The sequence below is a fragment of the Drosophila teissieri genome, chromosome 2R (assembly GCF_016746235.2).
Source record: "Drosophila teissieri strain GT53w chromosome 2R, Prin_Dtei_1.1, whole genome shotgun sequence".
Lineage (NCBI taxonomy): Eukaryota > Metazoa > Arthropoda > Insecta > Diptera > Drosophilidae > Drosophila > Drosophila teissieri.
In genome coordinates this window covers 23,572,044-23,595,567 of record NC_053030.1, presented here as the reverse complement: position 1 = coordinate 23,595,567, position 23,524 = coordinate 23,572,044, and the positions used below count along the sequence as shown (strand labels likewise).

The 23,524-nt window shown below is 42.0% G+C and overlaps 1 protein-coding gene and 3 non-coding genes across 5 annotated transcripts; 1 reads left to right on the top strand and 3 right to left on the bottom strand.

Moving 5' to 3' along the window:
* The first annotated feature begins 2,470 nt into the window (after positions 1-2,470).
* LOC122612833 (protein goliath) lies at positions 2,471-15,799 on the top strand. 2 transcript variants are annotated; one of them, XM_043786683.1, is made up of 9 exons: positions 2,471-3,069; positions 10,367-10,481; positions 10,566-11,202; positions 11,265-11,397; positions 12,735-12,852; positions 12,910-13,061; positions 13,120-13,216; positions 14,940-15,296; positions 15,361-15,799. In XM_043786683.1, the coding sequence occupies exons 3-9, from the start codon at positions 10,641-10,643 to the stop codon at positions 15,790-15,792; spliced, it is 1,851 nt and encodes a 616-aa protein (XP_043642618.1). In that variant the 5' UTR covers positions 2,471-3,069; positions 10,367-10,481; positions 10,566-10,640; the 3' UTR covers positions 15,793-15,799. The 2 variants fall into 2 exon arrangements, with proteins under 2 accessions (XP_043642618.1, XP_043642620.1); XM_043786685.1 differs by lacking the exons at positions 14,940-15,296; positions 15,361-15,799 and having other exon boundaries at positions 2,476-3,069; positions 13,120-14,842.
* On the bottom strand, positions 11,469-11,540 carry Trnaa-cgc. Its single transcript has one exon. It is a non-coding gene; the product is annotated as a tRNA-Ala (tRNA).
* Trnaa-cgc lies at positions 11,732-11,803 on the bottom strand. The gene has a single exon. It is a non-coding gene; the product is annotated as a tRNA-Ala (tRNA).
* Trnaa-cgc lies at positions 12,300-12,371 on the bottom strand. The gene has a single exon. It is a non-coding gene; the product is annotated as a tRNA-Ala (tRNA).
* Positions 15,800-23,524: the final 7,725 nt, after the last annotated feature.

Below are 23,524 nucleotides of genomic sequence, written 5' to 3'. Positions count from 1 at the left end.
TGAATTAAGTAATCAAATATGACAAAGCTTACAAAGCATTTGAGGCAATACGTGAAACAACATTTTTAACACCCTGTATTTATATATAATTTTAGTGTGGAAAGGATTATAATCAAAATGAAAGAAAACTGTAGGAGACGAACAAGTGTATATATGAGAAGATCCAAGCTAACAAAAACATTATCTCTGCCAGTTTGGAAGCAAATTGCGGGCAACCCCAATACAATTAGAAGTATCGACGGATACATAGCCGATGACTGTACCAAATTTTTGATGTTATTTAACAAAACAAATTGGAAAAATTTGTAGTATTATTAAGTGTTCTTGTAGGCAATTCGTATTTGTATAGAAAAGGACTAAGGATTCTACCAATATTCCTCATTCATAGTTGTGCACATTCCCCTTACCAAACATGCAAGTTCGTAGTTATTCGTAGAAGCCGCTTTGTAAATCTCAGCCAACCTAATGGAATCCTGCAGATTTATCCGTTTTGTAATCTCATTTGTATAGAAAGCGACAACCAACCTATAAAGAGGCATAAAAGAGACACGTTCCCGCATAGTGTTAATACTTTTTAAGCTCAAAATATTTTAATATTAAATATTTCAACAGAAACGTATATAAGTAAAATAATATTAAAACATATACATTACAATAAATAGTACAAGTTATTAAACAAAATGTTTTCCTCTTAAGAACTGTTTTAAATGGAACACTAACCCAATATTTAGCATTAGCCAAACAAGTGGTTACATATTCTTGTTTTGCTTACATTGGGGGTCTGTACGATAGCTCTGGAAATTGTGAGAAATCATTTTTGTTCGATTTATGCATTTACAGTTTCCAATTGGTCCGAGAGCCTTCTGCTTGACTCAATACAAGACATTTGATATTACAGAATACTTTCCGTGATTCCGTGATTCTGTGACTTTCATATTTAAAGAAAAAAACTATTGACATAGTAATTTACATGAGATATTTTACATGTGTGTAAAATACATATCATTCACCACCAGGTGGTGCAGTGCTCTTATTGAACGCAAACAAAAGATGGAGCTCTAAAGTTTATCTTGCGTCAATAGTTAATGCATTTAAAATTAATCAATAAATAGAGCTTACTATAGCTAGCCGGCGCGCCCACTGAGCATTGGCTGCCTAACGTCTATCCTATATTTTCGGAGCAGTGTGTGACCTAGATTTAATTTGTAAATGGTATTTATTTAGAATTCCTTACTAACCGTGAGGTGCTAAAACATATTTTTCTTTCACCCGCTGATCAATCCGACTGCTCGGTGCAAACTTTATCTTTATCGCGCTGATTCTTCGGCTAATGCATCACCAATCGCGGCATTGCCGTACTTTCGTTCGTTGAACTTGCGAGGCAGTCGAAACAGATTATTCCCCTTTGAACCCTGTCGCTAAAGCAAATGCTTATTAATAATATTAATAGTATATACCTTAAGATGCCTTTTGGGCGCAGCTTTAGTGTGTATTCTCAAGCCTAAATCACATATTTATTTTATGTAAGTGTCGCAAGGCGGCGTTTCGAAATCGCTTGACAGTCTGTGCACATTTTAAAGATACCACAAGCCTTATCGGCAATGAATACGATTACCTACACGTGCAGGGAACCGTTTGTTTTGATTTCCACATGAAGTCACCGAAATTTAATTTTTGATCATCCCAGTAATTAGTTACTAAAATCCTTTGTCGTCGAAATGGTCACATTGACGAATCAGGCAAGGCGCCATGTGACAAGCCGCTCATCGCCACAACACAACACAAGAAATAACATGCTAAGCCTTAGTGAAGAAGGTGTTCAAAAGGAAAAAAGCAGTCAAATGCCTGGTGATTTCGAAAAACCTGGGTATAAACAGGTATCACAGTTCCCGGGTGCATCCAATATTTCAAGGAACTGCTCTAGAAGTCCTACAGGTCTGTATAAATATTTCACAAAGGATGTAAAGAGTGTAAACTTTTCTTTATATACACTAGACTTTATATACAGCGTAGATAAATAAAAGCGTAATAGGATATAAAGAAATGTAGTTTATTTTTAGAAAAATATATTCGAATATTTGGTTTGAAGTCGGTGTGAATTACGATGTATCAAATAATATTAAAATTTAATTGTAGGGCTTTTGAGTAATGATTTGCAAAAACAAATTTATTGTGTTATTTTCATTTAGCTTCTTCTTTCTTGTTCCTCTCTGGTAATAGCAGAGCCACGAACCATAACAAGTTTGTATTTGTCAATTCGTTTCAGCTTCGAACTCGAATCAAATTTTAGTTTCAATTTCGAATGATTCAAAATTCTCTTTTTCTCTTTGTACATCTTAGAGAGCGGCACCAGCCAAACAGTTCCGTGTCCACTGTGTTCCACCGAGGTGAAGGTGAAACGGCCGAGATCTGAGTATGCCTGTCGAATCGAATTGGAATGGAATTGTCACTGTTTTTGTTTTAACAGCAGGCAGCGTTTCAATTTTTTCACAGCGCTGAATCAGTCTTTTTCCGTGCTTGCATCGAATCGGATATCCGACTGCTACATTGGCGCTCCAGGTGGCGCGTATCTGCGGATCTGTACTAATTGCATTTTTGACTCGTTAGTCAGTTGTTTAGTGAATAAATAATTGTGCCGGAACTAGCTCAGCTGCAGCCTGAGCAGAGATATCTAAAGAAAACTGCGCTTCAGCCAGTGTCTTGGAGATACAGGGGCAGTCTATTAAAAGAATACACATGCATACACATACCTGAATACATATGTATATTTCAATCGCGTCCGCGTAACAAAAACAAAATAGATAAAGTAGCTTCAACCAAAATTATTACGAAAATGCGCCAAGAAAATTAAAAAGTGCAGATATATTTCAACCGTGCTATAGAGAAGAAGGTATCTGCTGTTTATTTATGTTATTCGTGTGTGAGGGGGTAGAAACAGCTGTTGAGGCAACAAAAGCGTCAACCAGTTCGGATACTTCGAGTGTTGAATACTTTTCGTCAGCAGAGGCAAGAGACAACAATACTGAGCTCTTCTATAAAAAGTTTTTCGCTTCCACAATTTATATTCAGGTGAGTTTATTTACATATTAAACAGAATAGCTCAATTTTCGGCGATGACGGGAAAAGTTGTTTTTCTTTGTAAGAGTATACTGCTTGAAAAGAGTTGTGCAACACACGTTCAAAATTTTCGCAAAGGTCAATGCCTGCCAACTTGAACAAATGATAAATAAAACTTGTATTTATTTAAAAATGATCACAGAGGAACTGATAATTTATGCAACAGGTTACCTATCGTAAGATTTCCTACTTCCTTAAGTTTAATTTCGATTGGACTGCAGTTTAAACTTTTCTTATCGCAAAATCGCAGGTCTAGTTTTCGAACCTTTGTCCACACATAATACCCATCAAATGAATCGGATGCTGCATTTTTATACAGCATGGATACTGAGTGAACAAAGAACCTGGGAAAAATCAATAGGACGAACGCCCAGCGGTCTCAGAGCATGCTTTCCCTCTCCGCAGGAACCAACTCGAGCCACTCCTTTGCGTTCAGATGTTCAGATTGCTTCTAATTCAGAAGCGCGATTGGATCCAAAAACCGATTGCCTGCTCTGAAAGGATGCTGACATGTTGACTGGCTTGGGACTGAATTATAGCGGTTGACTACTCCTTCGTACTGCTTATATGCCGTCCTGCAGGAGTCATTGTCAGATGTTTCCAACCTTTAGGTGCGAACGAAAACAAGTCTACGCGCTTTCAGTTAGAAGAGCAGCGCATGCGCGTTCTTTTTCAATCCGCTGTTTCAACCAAAACTCAAGCTCCCATTTACCCGATAATTGTTGTTGTTACTCATATTGTTTTTTTTGTCTCCGGTCTATTGTTAATGCATTTCCAGCTACAAACTTTTTCGCTTGTGTGTATATCCGGAGGGATACCACTGGGAGGCAGTTGAAACGCGAGTGGAAAACGAGTTTCTCATCGCAAAGAACTGCGATTGCAATAAGTGCACAAGATGGTCGAAATGGCTGGGGCATGGACACTTTCGTTTGAAATGGCAATTCGGGTTACTGGTCTACAACCGCTGAATACATAAAGAGGATAGACCAGACCTGACGTCTCCAAAAGCCTCCTTAATTGGGTCACTTCGAAATAATGCCATTGACCAACATCTGGAGTGGATGTTTTCATCATAGAGGAAACGAGACATACTCAAGGGTGGAAGACTTTGTTGAGCAAGGGCTTGCATAGCGAAAGTAGATACGTACATATGTACATAAAGCGAGATAAAGCAAAAAGGCAGTGCTTCCGGCTTGCATGTCAGATACCACCTTATCAGTCGCCATCTCAGCAGCGCTGATATGGACCAATAGTAAAAACAATTGCGTTGTAATTATAGAAGTCGTTCTCCCAATTAGCCAACGCCAATACGCCGGACTCATTTCAGTGTCGTAGATATCGTTGTTTGCATACAAAGTTCTTCTTCCACCAACACCCTCTTCACAAGTGTTTGGTTTGCAAGGCGATGCACTCCCATGGAAATTATATGAATATCTAAAGATTTTCTTTATTCACTGAACGAACCCCTTCCACGCGACGTATACCTGCGATTTTTAACGCTTTGTTGTGAGTTGGCGACACATGCCCCGGTGCATGCTGATCCGCTTTCAACATTTCTTTCTCTTAACTCAATCCAGATATGTTGGAAAATTGGCTTGTCATTAGTATTTTATTTGATTCATCGAAAACTCATAAAAATACAGTTCACTTATTGTAGCGCACTGACACACATTTGTAGGTGTAAAGTTTGGATGCATAATATTTCAAGTAGCTTACGACAATTTCCTGGTGGGCTATCTTGTTGTCTTATTATTTTTGTTTCAACTACGCACTTCGAGACGTCATGGACATTGTCGTGGAAAGGCATTCAGGCACGCTCCAAACAGTGCAAAAATATATGTTTACTAAATATAAAACCGGCTGAGGACGGATGAGGCACTCGCTCTTTGGAACCAGTAGTAGCCGGTGGCGATTTTAACTGCTGCAGACAACAACATAGTCACGTTCTTGTTATTTATGATCAAAAATACAGCTTGCGATAAATAAGTTAAGCTGTGACCGGTGCATTCCAGTTAGTTTTAAACGAGCCCTAAGTGTTGATGGCATTAACTAATTGAGTTTTCCCACATTTCGTCCTTTGGTGGCGAGTATACTTTTCCATAATCATTGATGTATGTACATACATAAATATATTGTTTTATGGCCACTGTTAAATCGCGTTTATGAAAACACTTATATTGCTTAAGAATTATATCACGCCGATATTATTCCAAGCCAATATTAATCAAGGCTTGCACCACATAGTTTAAGATGACGTTTAAATAAATTGAAAGCACAAATCGGTACAATCGCGAAGACTCGTGGAGATCTACAAGAAAGATATAATCCGGATAAGAAGAGAAAGTTAAGCATTGGAAAATGTAGCTCACTTAGACATAATTAACTTGCCAACTACATACGTAAGTATGTATGCAAATATCAGATTGGTGATTTAATAATCTTTGCAGTTTTTAAGCTGTATTATAAGGTTGTCTCCCTCTTGAACTTAAACACTTTCTCTTTCATTAGAGCCATGCGGCTTTGTTTGTGTAAGCAAGTTAGCTCTGCTCTAGCAGCACATTGAGCATATACAAAAGCGTTAAAAATACTCATCTGCTTATATAATTTCTATGACAACTGCAGGAAAGTCAGATGGCTACTAGTTCAGATCCAGATGTACCAGATCTGTCAGGCTCCGGCCTGAAAACGGTCAATGTGAATGAATGTGGCAAGTGTATGAATGACCAGTTTTACGTCACCTTACTTATCAGACAAATTAGAAACGCGTGCTAGAAAGCTCTTGGCAGCGGGCAATTAATTAAATATCAAGTGCCGTTAGCCGGCGAGAGGCACTTCCTAACCGTGTGTCCAAAGACCTTTGTCTAACGAAGTCTGTCGTTGTTGAGGCCAGTGACTCGAACTGAAGTCAGTTATCCCCGCATTTACACAGCTGCGGCCAGTTTAGACTTGCTCAATTTACTGAAATCTAACGTGTGTGGAATATAATCGTTTTTTTGTCTCTTTGAGTTCTTATTACTTTCACGCTTTCGGAGATTCAGAACAATAACAAATTCAAGTGTCCAGTGATCATCAATTGGTTTCGCTGGTCAACAACGCTGTCTTTAAACTGTCTGCACTGAATACGTGAAAAACCCCAATTGGTCGTTTATGAAAATACTAGCAGGTGTTGATCTTTAAAATCTTTAAATTATTAAAATGCATGGCTGTGCTGTGACAACTCGAACAGAATCATATGTTTAATCACATTGCAGACATGGCCGAGATATATTTTTTTCTGCTTCGTAATAAGCTACATTTCTGAGCAGTTCAAAGTTGTATGTTTAATCTGATTGCACTTTAAATTTAATGATTTCATGGTTTTTAATTTTCCCATCACTACACCCAGTTCATAAAATCTCCCCACCGTTGACTCAAGCAACTCCAAGCATGACTCACTTACCCCAGTCCCCAACATAGACTCCAGGAGGGCGTTCTCTCGAAGCCCCCATTCCCAATCACGGCGCTGCAGGAGATGCATTTGCATGCAAAGACAAACTATAGTATTTTCTCGTGGGCCGCTGTCTTTGGCGCTGTCTGTCGGTGCGGATCCTGACTTCCCAGGGCGACGTTAATTAGGGCGACAAATGCCTGGGCGGACCGGTAATGCAGTCCCCGCCTTTGTATGCGTGCCTTGGTAGTCCGTGACAACTGCGTCCTTAAGTGGTGGGCAAAACATTTTCTCTGACCCTAGTTCAGCACGTTGTTTTCCCCCTGCAGAGTGCACCTATACACATTTGTTTTTTTTGTCGCACTTCTGATTAATACAACGACACATTTTTTAAGAAAGTCCTGAAATCATCTGTACTATTTATTTATATATTTTATTGATTTCAATAGACTGCCCACAATTTTTACTGAGAAGCAATGGCAGTCGAATGGCTAGAGGCAGAACCAGGAAGCTGAGTAGATCGATAGTTGGACCTACTCACCTTGCTTATTAATTGCGGGCAAGACTTCTATTTGCATCCGAGAACGGGCATAGCCAAGCTGAATAAAAATATTATTCCGCCTTGTCTGACATAATGAAATGTGAATTGATTAAAATGTTTGAGACAGAAATAGCGAAGCCAAGCACAGAATGGTGCGAGCCCAGAGGAAAAGGAATAACATTGCGAGGAGGAGACAGCGATAAGACGTGTGCGTGGAATTAGATATGGCTAAAAATGTCATCCAATAAAAACCAATTCTTCCCACTAATTGGATAAAACTGCGACTTGTTTGATACTAGACGAGATGGCACAGTGGACGAATAATGTCCAAATGTGGCTTCATACTGGCGATGAATAAATACCTCCCCGTCCTAAACAAATCAATATTGTTTAGCAATCTCGGCACGCAAATCGCAAATCGCAAGCCGCCAGCACGTTGCCATGGCCAAATTGGGTGCGGGTGGGGAGGGTTTGCCCTGAAGGGAACCGCTCACTAATTACCAAGTGCTAAATGCTAAATATTCTGACGCGTGTTCCTGTGGTCTTATGACGGTGATAGGGTGGGTGGATACCCAGTGGATTGTGGTGGAAATCACGTGTTTGCAACAAGTGCTGAGCCTTTTCCCGCACTTGACAATTTTAAAGATCAATGTTCGAAAATGAAGATATTCGTAGCACGTGACTCTCTCCATTCTAAATCAGGATTTGGTCTTCAAGACTACGCTTTTGCGATGTTTCGTGTCTTGATCTTGCTGGAAAGAAAACGGGTAGACACTTGCATACTCAAAGTTAAGCCTACTATTATGAAATGGGAAACGATTTAATATTTATTTTCGATCAGAGCGCCAAACAACCAAAGTTGGCTAAACAATTACGCTCAAACAGTGCCAGCAGAGAAATAGCGGAAATCACGTTTTTACACTGCTGACGTACGAGTGGCTAATGAATGGAATGAATGGATGGACGCATGGAAAAAGCCGATCCAAGCCTGCTTCCGACCGCCGACCGCCGACAGCGAAGGGGTTCATGGGGTGTGGCGGGCCGGTAGTGGCTTCCCCTTTTGTGGGTGGACAGCACGTGGAAGGTGTGCAAAGATTTACGACGCCGTTGCCGTTGCCGGCGCTGGCTTACACATGTTCCTTCACCCTCTCTGACTGGCGCACTTAGGGATACGACAAACACTAGAAGAATAACAACTCGGCAGTGCATCGCAGCGGTATTTGTACCCTCCGCCAGCGACCCGCTCCAAAAACGTGACTGGGGGAACACGGTTCCAAGTGCCGGGTGTTAATATTTTTATGACCGTGTCTTGTGGTCTACCTGCACTCTGACTCTCTGACTACCAGCGCTGCTAGCACTGCCAGAAGCATTTTACTAGAAGTTAATTTTCGAGAGATTTGATTTTTTTAGGCTCGGCAGTTAAGTTCTTGATGCGGCAGTCAAGTGCATTATAAATATATACAAGGCTGTACCTCATTATGGTGCCCGTTTCGCCGAGTCCTTTTTGGCCGCAACTCAAGGATACAAAACACCTGAGAACGCTGAGAACGTAAACAAACTGCATCAGTCAGCTGAAGTCCCCAACTAAAAATAGCGCTCATTCCCAAAGCATTTCATTAGTTAATCCAAGCTCATTTTCTTAGTGCCCTTGATCCAAATATCTGGCCCCAAAATGACTTTGCCGTTAAAACTCCTATGCCAATCGCTTGCCCCAAAACTAATACTATTTGGGATCATTTAGGATTGCTCTTCGTACAATCGCATTGACAACGACAATAATGATAACTAGAAATTGGCACAAAGGTATTAGAGCTCTGATGAATGGCTGCGAGATAATTTGCAGCGAGAGTGACATTAAAATGCACTGGCCAAATCAAAACGAGCATTGCAAAACTGGGCACTGGGCCAACAGTCCCAAAGCGGGGACTGCTCTTTACCAGGGCAGAACCAATGTGAACCAAAGTGAACATCTTACCTTTAAAACTGTATAAAAAATGATGTGAATATTCAGCTTTTGTGAGTCTGCAAGTATTACATTCATACTTGTACTGTACGCAATGGATTAATTAGTGACAAATCAGTGCATGGGTCATTTTTCATATTTTTGCAGTTTAATGCAGTCGAGGAAGCAAGGTTTCAAGCAAAAAAATGTAAATACATACCAACTAGATACTCTTGTGTATTTGTACACGAGAAACAAACAAGATAATATGCCTAAGTTATTATGTTTCGAGGCACGTTTTTGCCACTCACGTTTTGCTATGAACAGGTACCACAAATATTTAGTATTCATATCGGCAGTTCTTTTATTCGTTTATGAAAATAAACCTGTTTTACTATTTATATAAAATTAGTTTGTCGAAAGGCTGGTTGAATTATGTTTTACCAGTAGTCTTTAAAAAGCTAATGAAAATAAATGTCCAATCGAAGCCAAAACATTCTACCTAGCAAACAAACCACCTGTGAATCATTCTAAATAGAGGTAGTAGACAATAATTGTCTTGCAATTACAAGTTCCATTTTGCGTTGGCAAACTGCCAAAGTTTATAAAAAATAATCAAACGGAAGTGCAATAACCGCATCATGCACCACCAATTGTATTATTGTAAAAAGCCCAGATATATTTTTAGCCTTCAATAATAAAGTTTTTTCCTAAAAAGCTTCACGTTTTATGAACTACTAAGCATTTTGAGAGCACAAAAAAAACTTGCTGTTGTCCCTATGAACAAAATATTAAAAATAAAAAATCCTATTGTATATATATGTACATATATACAGACTGGTTGTGGAAAATACAATATCTTTATATTTTTGATATTCCTTTATTTAAGATTCGCCAAGAAAGAATACAACGACCAGCGTTTATATTCGTACGTTTCTTGCCCCCAAAACGACAACACGTAAACACAAATATAATATTTAATATTCTTTTTAAAATATAATGCCTGGTATTAACATGAGTATTGATTCAATACAACAAATTGCCTGCAATTTCATTCACTTTTCATTATTGGCAGCAACGCTTTTTGGACCCGTTTTTTTTTTGGGTATTCAGGGGTACATTAGTTTGGCTGACTATCTAAACGAACGAACCCTTTTTTTGAAAATCCAAGAAACTTTAAAGCCAATTTTCGGACTTGTCATTCGGATTTGTGAAAAGCGATTAAAAATATGGTCCAATCAATAAGGAAAATTTTGTTCTGAGCTTAACAAGTTATAACATTGAACATTTGGACCACTATTTGATTTCATTTGACAATAAAATCGTTTTTTTTTTGCAGAACATAAGTCAAATAGACTTGACTTGACTTTAATTAGACAAATAACTGAAATGACTGTGCATACCTCATTATGCGCGTAGCTGTTAAAGTATTAATAAAGGACCTCATAAATACGGTTAGTATAATATATAATATGTAATATATAAAATTTTATATATAATACAAATTTTGTTTAACTCAATTCGATTTCTCGTTTCAGTTGCCGTACCACAACGCTAAGAGGCAAATGCGACATTCTGATTAAAATAGAAAACAGCTGATACACTCCTGCGTCATGTATTTACGGAAAACGCTCCCACTCGCCTGCCTTGTTTTGCTGTTCGGAGGACTCCCGCCTTTCACTTCCCCTGCAACGACCACTACCTTAGTGGCGGCCATGTCCATCGCTAATCAGGACTTGGAGCGCTACTTTAGACCAGGCAACGGCACGCACAGCTTCTCCGGCATGGAAGATCGTATTGCTGTGGACGTCTATAACTATGCCTTCCTTAACTGGTCGTATGTAGAGCACGGCAACATGCTGTGCAACATGGAATTCGCCCAGGAACAGGCCCGTTACGGGGAGGGCAAGGTGTTGAACGTAACGGGGCGTTTGGTCCACATCAGCGCCACGGACAACTTTAGTGACGATTACGCGTGTACACCATACATACGTGGAACCCTGGGAGCACCCACACCAGATAAGGGGGAGACCTGGATCGCTTTGGTCCGACGGGGACGCTGCACCTTTGAGGAAAAAGTTAAACATGTATACCAGCAAAATGCTGCTGGTGTTATTATCTACAACGACAAGCAAGTAATGCAGCTGGAGAAGATGCAGATCAAGGGCAAAACAAGTGAGTTTCAGCCGTAGTATTCAATCTTTCAGCCTGCTTATCAAAGTAAACTTTTTTCCCAGGAAACATAGCCGCAGTGATAACTTATCAGAACATTGGCCAAGACCTGGCCATGACTCTTGATAAGGGCTATAACGTAACTATTTCGATCATCGAAGGACGTCGAGGAGTTCGCACCGTTAGCAGCTTAAATAGGTAAGTCCTATCCTATTACCTTCAAAGAAAAAAAGAATTCAAAACAAAATAATAATAATTCCTCCGGATCATGGAGACGCCGGGGTTTGAACCCGGGACTTCTCACATGCGAAGCGAGCGCTCTACCACTGAGCTACGTCCCCATAGAACCTCAACAATATCAGTTTAATCCTTCAAACAGGTTACTAATATAATTTTGATTTAAATGTCACAATCACTCGGTAATTTCGGTAGCCTAAATTGCAAAATAGTTGGCTTACAGAGGTCATGTTTTATGCAACCAACTTTTAAAACCAAGTTCCAAAAAAAATTAAATAGAGATTGACATATCTGCTGGAGACGCCGGGGTTTGAACCCGGGACTTCTCACATGCGAAGCGAGCGCTCTACCACTGAGCTACGTCCCCTTGCGGCTTTGTTCTGACCAATTGTCAACTGGAATCAGAACCACTTTCACTTCCGCGCGAAAACTGCTTAATATAAAGTCGGCAAAGCAGTACTTTCAAATTGATTGTCAAATCTTGCAAAATGTTCTAAAATTTAACATAATGTGAATGTCAAACTCTAGTGTAGCTCATACGTTAAACACTATTGATATTCAGATTCTGATTATATGTGATCTTTAAAATAATGAAACTCACATTAAAAATCATTTTTAGGTCTGCCTCTTAATAACATCACAGTTCCTAACTAAATTCACCTAAAATTTGACCGTGTTTCAACGACATTTTATTTAACATATTTAAAGCAGTCTGTAAGTCAAAGTAGAATACTTTATGACAAAATCCAAATAAAACACCAATAAAACATTGCGGTTCGGTCTTAGTCATGAATAATTTGTTAAAATTATCTATATCTAAATTTTGCATTGTGAAAAAAAAAAACATTAATCTTTATAACAGATGGAGACGCCGGGGTTTGAACCCGGGACTTCTCACATGCGAAGCGAGCGCTCTACCACTGAGCTACGTCCCCTTGTTCACGACCTCTGTCTAATGTACCAGTAGTGACAGACCAATGGAAAACTGCTTTACCACAATAACGTCGGTAATGCAGATCCTTTATTGTCAAATTTTAAATACTCTTTTGGATATTATTGGTAGCAATATGTTAATCGGAAAATTAATATAAAAACCAAATTCTGTTTAAAGGTCTTAATGTATGTAAAATAGTCAAAAATCGTCATTCGAAAAGTGAGTCCGTGAATCTTAATACATGTTTCGGAAATTCGTAAATATTTCTGTTTTAGGCTTCAGTCTTAGTTTGGGTATATTCTCGTCAACTTAAAGTTAGTGAACTTAAGCTAAATACTTGACTGTTTTTCCGTTTATATTTCAGAACATCAGTGCTGTTTGTGTCGATTTCATTTATTGTTTTGATGATTATATCTCTGGTTTGGCTCATCTTCTACTATATCCAGAGGTTCCGTTACATGCAGGCAAAGGACCAACAATCGGTAAGCATTGTCTTGATAAGCAAATACATAAATTAATCCATCCTTTGGCCGATGTAGCGCAATCTTTGCTCTGTTACCAAGAAGGCTATCATGAAGATTCCAACGAAAACCGGAAAAATCAGCGATGAAAAGGACTTGGATAGCGACTGCTGTGCTATATGCATCGAGGCCTATAAGCCCACGGACACCATACGGATATTGCCGTGCAAGTAAGAATCCGGTTCTTCAAGCTTCCAACAGAAATACCATTTTACTTCTTAATTTAAGGCACGAGTTCCATAAAAACTGCATAGATCCGTGGCTCATAGAGCATCGAACCTGTCCCATGTGCAAGCTCGACGTCCTGAAGTTCTATGGATATGTGGTGGGTGACCAAATCTATCAAACCCCCAGCCCGCAGCATACAGCGCAAATCGCCTCCATAGAGGAGGTGCCCGTCATAATGGTGGCCGTGCCGCAGGGGCCGCAGCCCCTGCAGCAGCTCCAGGCCAGCAACATGAGTAGTTTCGCTCCTAGTCACTATCTCCCGCGTAGTCGTAGTCCTAGCAGTAGTGTCCAGCAGCAGCTACCGCCACTTGCGTATCAACCCCACCCGCAGCAGGCGGCAGCGGAGCGCGGCAGACGCAACTCCGCTCCCGCCACAATGCCGCACGCAATCACTGCCAGTCATCAGGTGACCGACGTCTAAAATATCGCCAACCACCCACGAATAAGGCTTAGGTACAAAGTTCAGCTTACTCTGTACATACAAACGCGTGTATTCAATAGTCAGCTATAGTTAGCTATAGCCAGCTAAACCACCAGACCAATTTTCATATTCCTTTAGTGAGGTCCTTGCATCGGAATTTGTATAGTAAAATTGACGCAAACCCGCCCATGGAGTCCAGGGTTCTTTTCAGCCCTAATCGAATTTTTATTATTTTAACATGTAAGACTCTGTACGCAGTCAATATGAATTTCGGTACAGATTAGGTTCATAGATTTTGCAAATGTGTAGCCTATATTTTGTAATGCCCACTAATGGACGTAGTGTAACGGATCAAGCCATTGACTGGTTTTAACATGATTACTAAGATTAACGTATTCCTCGTTTTACTTAATTAAAAGTGCTGATACCGATTAAGGTAGCGAGAAAGCTTATGGATATATTCACTCATGTGTAAATAAACTCATTTAAGAGCAGTGTACTTAAAAAAGCTGATACGAAGACTTCCATTTTAGTTATTTACAAAAACCCCACGCACACTTACATGTATTTAAGCAACAATATAAAATACCGCTAGAAGTTCAACTTGAAAACGGAATCATGAATACACTTAAATCGCATACGGTTTAAGCATATGTTTAAGTTCTATTTAAGACTTACAATTGTCGATAAAAGTAGGCAATGGAAATTACTTGCGAGTATGTACTACAATAACTATGCCTACTTCAAATTCAATACCAATACAATTATAAACAATGACTATATCTGATAGCTGTAGAAAAAGTAATGGTAAATGCAATAAATATGGCAAAGTGAGCGACTGTGTTGCTAGTCACACATAGCAGGCTACACAAATCGCACTCAGCGCACATTATGAACTAATGACTACTGTAATATTAAAGGTGCCAAAGTATTTGCTTTTAGTTATTCAAATTAAATAAAGAAAGAAAAAACTTTATTTACTTTAATTATGATTGCTAACTGCGTTTGTTTGCATTTATTTATTTAATAGTTTTTATAGCTTAAAAATAAGTTATTAATAATGGTTTTAAAACCTTTTTTAGATGTGCTTTATAAATTTTGAGTTTAGAAGGATTCCCCGAGTAGTTTCAGTTATAGATTCATGTTTTTTTGAATTTGTTATTTGCTTTACCACCAACTTTGAAACAAGACCATGCTGATTGGCAAATGTATCCGAAAGGTAATCATACATTATCTGTGCTAGACACCTTCAACATATTATGGACTCAAACATTTTAAAGAACAACCCCAATAAACATATTGAATTTTGAGAATTTACCTAAATGAGCCGCTTTTTGAATATAGAACCGCTCTCTATTTCTCAGAGCCGAACCAAAACTAGATGGTTTTTGTCTTACAGTTTTTAGGCAGCGAGGAAAGTATTCTGGAATACCAGCCTGATCCCCCGCAGGGTCTGGCAGTGGTGGAGACACGGGACGAGTCTGCGGAGCCTGTGGCTGGATCAGCGCCAACTAGGCCTAGTGCTTTGGCGGACCTCATTCGAAGCCGCGACTTTGTTGTAGACTTTCCGCGAGTGTTTGTCCTCGACAGCGGAAGTGTTGTGGGAGCCCGCGAAATGCTGTTCCCGACTCGGTTACCCGAACGATCTCAGAGCTCCCTATCGCTTAGACAAGCCCGGGATTGGATGAGCCTGATGAGCAACAAGCTCGAGGAGCAGCAGGGACTGCGCCGCATGCGCAAGGATGAAATGCAGCAGGTAATCAAGTGAAATATGATTTAATTACCACCGAGATCCGTACTCAAATACTATTTCCTTAAAGCAACTTCTTACTGCGCGGGAGTCGGCACGCCACCGGCGATCGCGCTCAGCGGATGGGCGCTACTCAACTGGCTGCTTTGGGGGTCGCCAACGCCAGCCCTCTGTGCCTGTATCTAGCCAAGGTCAGCCGCAGCTCCATAGCGAGGTCGCCCAGCTGCAGCGCTCCAACTCCTCGCAGGCTTTGCAGCAGTTGACAGACGCCGCCCACGCCCAATCGCGGCAGCGACAGCGCGAAAGCTTCGACTTCGCCAGGACTCGGCGACGATTCATGAGGCGCGAGAGCGATGAAATATCCTTGCGCTCACTTCCTAGGCGAGGAGGAGCCCCTGCGTCCCGTCGGCAGTTGCATCGGGAGAGAGAGTCAGAGGACAGCGGACACACTGACCAAATAACCATTCAGGTAAATGGGGAAGGTGTGGACCTTAACGAGTGATTAAACTGCAAACGCTTATTTGATGAACAAATTGTATTAAATGTAATTTACCTATTTAGTAACTTTTAAAATATTATTAGAACATGTTTATTTGACGGTGCATATATGTATGGACTGTCATACCTCGTTGCACTTCTAATAAAATAGATAATTAAAAAGGATGCAAGCTTTGTTATTTTCGGTTGCATTCCATTTTGGAGAAAGTAGAACAAACTTTATCGGCTGCACATTTTACACTACGGTTGCCTAAACGCATGGGAAATAATATTTGGCACATTTTTGCATAAAAAAATATATATATATTATTATATTATATATTTAAAATAAAGCAGGTTCTCTGAAGTTCTTTTAATCATCGATTGGCGAACTCTGCGCAAATTCCATTGAGAATTTGCGCGTTTGCCTTAGGTGTAGTTTAGAAATGCAGAAAATGGTCTGATCCCAGCCAACTGATATGTTGTTGAAGCTCGGGTGACCAGGGCAGACAGCCAGGCAGCCAGGCAGCCAACTGAGAATGGATCCAAATTTTGATCCCACCGAAGGCGAGGAGCAAAAGCAAGAGAAATAGAGTACAAGTTATGAGGAAGCCGATCGGTTGAAGTTGCCGCGGCCAGAGACAGCTAATAAGAATTCATCATGTGCCGCACCAGTAAGCAGCAGGGGCAGCATTCTGCCAAGGGAGGCAGGGCCAGGCGTTGGCTGCACGCGCCGTAATTGCAACGCAACAGGAGGGCCGCTAAAGCCTGGACCAGGAGCAGATGCAGGGCGACCAGGCTTAGAGCCACTCGATGTTTATAAACCCAAAGTCTGTAATCACGTTTGGGCTTGCATCAGTGGCTTGCCTGGCTTTCCTGCCCCACTGTTGCAGCTTTATCACCTGACGGGGCTTCGCTTCTCGGACTTCGCTCATCTCCATAGTCATACTCGCCTGGTTTTAAGATCGCGATCGATGACAGCACGTACGGGCCTGGCTCACTCTTCCGAGATTGGAGGCACGGCCGCGTTGTGTTTTTTCTGAGCTTTGGGCAAGAGGGCGTGTTCGTGGTGGGCGTTACTAAGCATTCATGATAAAATTATTATATTGTTGTAGGGCGGCCGAATAACAGAGAGGGTAGGAGAAAAAGTATAACGGACAGCGATTTTTTTCCCAGTAAGTATTTACGCAGCGTACCCATACACGATGTCTAGGAGGGAGACTGAGAGTAATTCCAATTATGAAACCCGAGAAAACGTCACATCTAAATATTTAGTTAAAGAAAAAGAACTGTGGTCGCTAGTGAAAAATGCTGCCGATTATTAGTCGAATTTAAGGAAGCTTGTGGCTATCAGTTACCGAGAAAAAAACACTTATAGCCCAGTATAATTTTTATGGTCTGGCTGCAGGTCACTAATAATAGGCGCACGACAAAAACAATGCACCGTGCTAATGTGGCAAGTAGGTGGTGATGCCATTGAGGCGAAACCAATCGCCCAGGCGGCAGCTGTGGCTTCGTTATCCTCCTTCATCTCGTTTATGGCTTAAACTTAGGCCAGTCCACAATGCGATCACCAGGCCCGTCGCTGATCTGCTGTAAATGAGTAACACAATAAATCGAAATCATCATAGCAGCTACAGCTATTGACGATCCTCCGTATGGTCCGGGAATCCTGCCATATTTCGCTGTCCCAATCGGAACTAATTGGGGAAACAATAAAACCGTTCTCATGTACCCTCCTACGATGTGTGAAGTTAAATCCAATCACAGAACCAACGCCGTTTCAGGATTAAGTAAGTCCCCGGGCTGCGGAAAAAGAGAGTTCTTTTGCACAATGTTATTGCCAATACTTTATTTTTCGTAATGTTTTCCACCATTCATTGACCACCACGTGACAAAAAGATCACCTCTGCGATGTTTCGAGAAAATGGAGAGTTTTCCGGACTGCCTTCCATGCTTGCCCATCATCCCTGACTTTCCCTGTGGCGCACGACACCCGATTTAAAAATGGCAGAATGAGTGGATCATACTGCTATAAAGATTTGTTATTCCAAAATCAAACGTTACTAATCAATTACTAAAACCCCATTTAATAAATTTATACTTATTTGTCCGAGATGTATTCTATCGATTGCAGTCGGAATTTAGCTAAATAGCTTTTTTTCGTTGTATCATTAGAGAAGTTTTTTCATTGGAAAACCTAATCTCGTATCTGGTTTGCTATGGACTTAGCTTGAGGCCTCCTAGATTCCTACCGTTGCACAACTGCTTCCTTTTGCGGGGGATCAGCCAAGACCCACGGACCACTCTCCGGACTTGGACAGCTGCCTGTGCTAGCCTAAGGAAGGCTTCAAGCCGGTACTTGGCTCAGGAATATGTTATTTTGTAAGACTTGTTGGTGCGAGTGATTCATAGGACGGAGATCACTTGGGGCGGCCTTTCTCAGAGCCGTTTTGTGTGTGTTGAGATTGAGATGGCGATCATGTCGATTGGTTGCTGATATAAATACAAACTGGCAAGCATTGCGCTGATTTGTCGGCTTAACTACAAAGACGAGACTAACGGCAATTCAGCTAAGTCTTTTCGATTCTTCGCAGACTTGTAAACGATCATTGCGATCTTGATCGTGCACATCAGGTCGCTAAGCGATCAAACTTATGCGCTTTTTTGTGCTCTTGTATTCCCTTCAATATGTATAAGAGTCACAGTAAATGTTTCCCACATTCTGCGAATTTTCGACAGCTTACCAGTTCATTCACAACTCCACAAATGGTCCAAGCTGATCACAAAGTTAATCCATAAATTGTCGCAAAATCAAAATCCACCAAAATATTTTCAAGACCTTCCTAGGCCCTTCCTGCCGAGCACTCTAAAATTCCTCGAAGTCAGGGCAAGTATATCCGCATATCCGAATATCCGATTATATAGATCAGCGCGATCAACGGACAAAAACATGCTGGCGAGAAACGACCAGAAAACGGCATGTTGTCAAACGTTGAGTTGGCTCATCCGAGGCCAAGATTATGTTGGAACTTTTGCACCTGAATCCGATGAGACCGCAGAGATGAAGAGAAAAGAATGCGGAGCGAGTCAAGGAAACGAGACCTGTGCCGCAGGCAACGTGGGCGTGGCTGCATTTTGATTGAAATCAAACACAAAAGCAGATTACAATTTATTTATTTGGCCAAGCGTGTGAGAAAAGAAGAGGGTAAGGAGCGACGGAAAGCCTTAGGAAATGTTGAGTTCGTGAGTTGCGCGTGTGCAGCGGATTATCCTTGTACACTTGTTACACATCCTCGTAGGAGACCGCAGAATCGGCAAAGTCGGCGACAAAAGCAACAGAATTTAAAGGGGACCAAGTTCAAGAGCCGGAGGAGGGTGAGCAGATGAACTCATCAGACAAATTCAGACGGCCAAAAAGCCGACGGGACGGAGACCGACACTGATCCCGTTCGTCTGCCTTGAACCCGAATGAATGCGGATTAGTTGCCCGAGAGGGTGCTAAGACGAGTAAACGCCTACATGGCCAGAAGTCATGTTGGCCCAGAAAGGAAAGGATTTACCTTTGCACTGACACAATTTCTTGCGCCTGCGGAGTCAGAAAACCTGCCAAGATCAAGATCTCCCTTTTATCCTTGCACCCAAAAGGCACTTGGCACGGTTTGAAAATATTTATTAGTTTTTATTGGATTTTCAGCTTAGGCTTATTTCCATGCGCAATCTTGGATGCGAATCTGCCAAAGAAAAGGCAGAGAAAAGGATGGCCACCCCAACGACTTTTTCATGTCACCTACTTGGCGAAACAAATTCTACTTGGTCATGGGGAATTATTTTGCACTGTTTCATTACAAGTTTTCCTTTGGTCAAATGATCAATGACGAGCCACCCAATCCGGAAGGGATTGTGTAGGTATCCGCTTATGGTGAAATTGATTATTTAAAACATCCCACTCCTTTCTTTGCGTATTGCCCTTACTCAATGATCCACAGATAAACTGCAATGCAGTAGCTTTCCGCAGGGAAGAAGTAGTCCCACCTCCATGACTTTTTGCAGGGATAGTTGCAATTCATAATGGCTGCCGCGCAGGAAGAACTAAGTATGGAATGTTCAACCCTCAACATTCAGCTCAAGCGCGAGCTCGGACACACCAAGCGTTTATAACCGCCAAAAGCAAACATCCACCGAGCATTTCGAAATAAGCGTGAAAATAATCCATACTTTCGCTAAGCAAGCTGCAGCCCGCTCCCGTCACCTCGTCCTGTTCCGACACTTGGACGCACGGCCTGCATGGAACTTCCCTAGGCTGTGCCGCTTTTCATGGCCAGGATCAGCGCATGGCAGCTGCTAGGGGGAGAATGGCAGCAAAAAAAGTGTCAAAAAATGTTTCATTTTAGATTTGTTGAAAAATAATGCTCCCGTCTTTGTCCTTTTCCCGTGATTTCTGCACGCTTCACGCCAATTTGCGCGCCTATCAGCCAGCAGTTGGCAGCGATGGTGGTGCTGCTTGCCACACATCCTACATTCTACGCATCCCCTGCCCCGCTCGATAGCGTTTTCTACATCCTTTCACATACTGATTTCATTCGCCCTTCCTGCCCAGGGAATCACTTTCAATGGCGCGAAGTATAATTCATTTGAATGATTGGGTTGTTTGTATAGACTGCATATGCGGGGAGAAGAAGAGGTTGCGCTCTGCCATCCGTGGAAATTTCTTTTCCCACACATTCACAGAGTTTTCTATATTCCGCTGTTGCTGGCTTGCCTTGGGGTAATTTCCATATTCTATCCTAAATCAGTGAGTGAGTCGTCTCTTATTAACCAAATTTTGGCGAATAAATGGGCTGTTGCCAGACCTTAACCTTGGCTTAAGTTACGGATTGAGCTTTGCAGTTCCAGGCACCTTTACAAATAGTGGAAATTACCAACAATTGAAATAATAAGAAACGCTTGTCTCGCTTTTCTACCAATAGAAAAGCAGGCGAGGAAAACTGTAAGCGAATCAACTCGAAAGTGTTCGAGTCGGACTCGCCGAGGTCACAATACGGCTACAATTACAATTACAAATCCCAGTTGGCGCGTCGGCAAAAGATCAAAGCAAGCACAGAGCTCTGCAAGTCAGAAAATAACAGAAAATAACTTTGCCAGCGCTCACATTAACAATGGCAATAAAGATAAAAATAATAAAATATAAGCCAAGGAAAAACGGTGTACAGAAATGGCACTTACACACACCGGCCACAAGAGGTATCGCATAACATTTCCATCTTAGTCCCCAGCTCCCAAGCCAATCCGCGACCCCATCGCCAACTTTCCCAAGCTATGCCAGTATGCAAATATATCAGAGTCGGCTGGCTAGTTACCAGATGAATGCTGCAGCCGAAAGTTCCGTGAGTTCCGTGAGTCATCCGCCCTGGTGGCCCTGGTGGTTCTCGAGCAGGTACGACACCAAAGTTACGGTTTGATCACAAGTTGAGCGTAAAATATGCTAAAGATCATCGGGTGTCAGTGACTGTGTGTGCCGGCAAATCAGCGTAAAATGATCAAAGAATCTTCGCGCGCTATGCCAAGTCTGCCTTGTGGCCTCACTACCCTGCTTCACCCTGCTCCACAATGCTCCACAATGCTCCACACTGCTCCACCCGATCCCCCCATCTGCTGGGTCAGGACTTAGTCGTCTTCTGCAATTGAACACGGCACGTATACTAACTACGTGCGCGCATTTTGTAAAATAACATTCAATTTGTGCAACCTGATCAAGCCATTGCAGCAGGACCAGATTACTGATCGCCCTTCGACAACCATCCAAAAGCCTTCCCTAATAAATAATCAATATACCCCATTGTAATCACATTTCTGCGATCCACATTTTCACTGACGTTTGAGCATATTTTTACGCTTGCTTAAATCGGCCGACTGCCGACCTCAAAGAAGATAGCCGCCGGCTCCACCGTTCCCATCCCGCTGCGACCTTTGTTCAAACTGCCACCATCGGAGATGGAAATTACACGTTGCAAGCCCCTCTGATGATTTCTGCAATTGCTGTCCAACATCGGCGGCAATAACAACAATTTGCTCGCATAGCCGCTGCAGACAGCCTGGCTGCTGCTGCCGCTGCTGCTGCTGCTGCTTCATCGCTGGTGCAATTGGCCCGACTCGGTCGGTAAGGCATCGGTATCGAAATCAACTCGCAGCTGCGTTGCCATTACTCAGGCGATCTGCGAGGCTCCTCCCGGTCTGGGGGGTTCCTTATTGAATTATAATGTTATTTAGTTGCGGCTGCCGCTGCCGCTGCGGCTTCTCCATCGACGTCATCGATGGTCGATTGCAGACTTAATGGAAGCGACTGTCGCCCCGGGCTCACAAAGTGCGATGCGGTTGCTTTTAGAGGCATATGAAGACATTGAAAAGTCATATAATTAGAAAGCTAATACGAACTCTCAAAAAGGAGGTAACAAGGTCTTCAATCCTGACGCTGGCCATGATTAACCTGTCATCCATGGATGATTTTTCATATAGACAAAGTCGCACCTACTGCTGAGTCAAGAATGCTGCGGGTTGATTAAAAGCTCGCATGCGCAACTTAAACACGGCTTATCAAATTTTCAACGCGAATCGATCAAAAATTCATGCGTAATTGCCCGGCTGCATGAGGGACCAGGAAACCCTTCCAGGGTGGACTAACCGCATCCAAATGTGGTTTGAAGCCCTTTATGCCGCAGGGCGCGCAGAATCCACACAGACACGCTCTAAATTTGCGTTACGTAACGGAATTTAAAGCGTTTCTTATCAGATTGGTTTTAATGTTTTATCAACGCTTGCTGCTTACCGCTCCCATGAACATGGGCATGAATGGCTGGTGTTGCTCCTCACCTGGGCCATTTAATACGTTAATAATTTTTAATGAATGTACGATAAACAATTTTTGGCGTGTGGTTCGGATCGGATCACGCGAATGAGTGTGTGAAAAATTACCGAAAAATTTCCAAACGTCCACACTTGGGAAATGTATATTAAATCGTCAAGAGACGGTTGTTTTGCTGTATACTGAAGCATTTAACGGTTGCATTTTGGATTATTTATAGCTTTTTGGAAACCGCAGACTTGAGGTGTTCAATAATGATGTAGTAATGAGATATGGCACACAACTTGTATGATAACCGAGCCAAACTCAGTCCGTACAACAAGATTCGCGAAGCTGAAACGGGATCATCAATCATTGGAGCGGATTCAGCTACCGGAGGTACGCCTTCACTCAACTTGGCCACACAGGAAGTCTGAAAGCAAGAGCTCTTGTATATCGAGAACGCATAAATCATAGGCCTTTTTTGTGTCGGGAGCACCTTTCAACAGACTTGTCAATTGTGCCGCTGCGGAACTTGTATCTTAGCCCTCGGCGGCCACACAAATTAAATTTGTATAAAAATAGCCAAGTTGGTGGGCCAGAATCCAGGCCAGAATAGGAGACGGCAGGACAAACGACGACGCAGGCTACTGTATGGCTTGGGATCGACAAAGTGGAAACGGGGAGGAAAGACGTCCAGAGGATGCGATGTGCGATCAATTATGATTGTCACAGTTGACACACATTATCGCCCTTGTAAGGGCCCGAACCTGTTGTCGTCGCAGGACCCTCCAGCTCCTCGCACTGATGTCCGAGCCGATGTCCGACTATAGGAGCTAATTGATGTTTTCATTTGGGCACTCTGACCGCCAGGGAACGTTTTCATTCTAGGTGGTAAGTGCGACGCCCGCTGAGC

Bases quoted from the DNA above. Each gene is read 5' to 3' on its own strand.
- LOC122612833 (XM_043786683.1), top strand. From the start codon at position 10,641: ATGTATTTACGGAAAACGCTCCCACTCGCCTGCCTTGTTTTGCTGTTC. The intron at 11,203-11,264 runs GTGAGTTTCAGC...CTTTTTTCCCAG, and splicing joins GCAGATCAAGGGCAAAACAA to GAAACATAGCCGCAGTGATA. The intron at 13,062-13,119 runs GTAAGAATCCGG...TCTTAATTTAAG, and splicing joins ATACGGATATTGCCGTGCAA to GCACGAGTTCCATAAAAACT.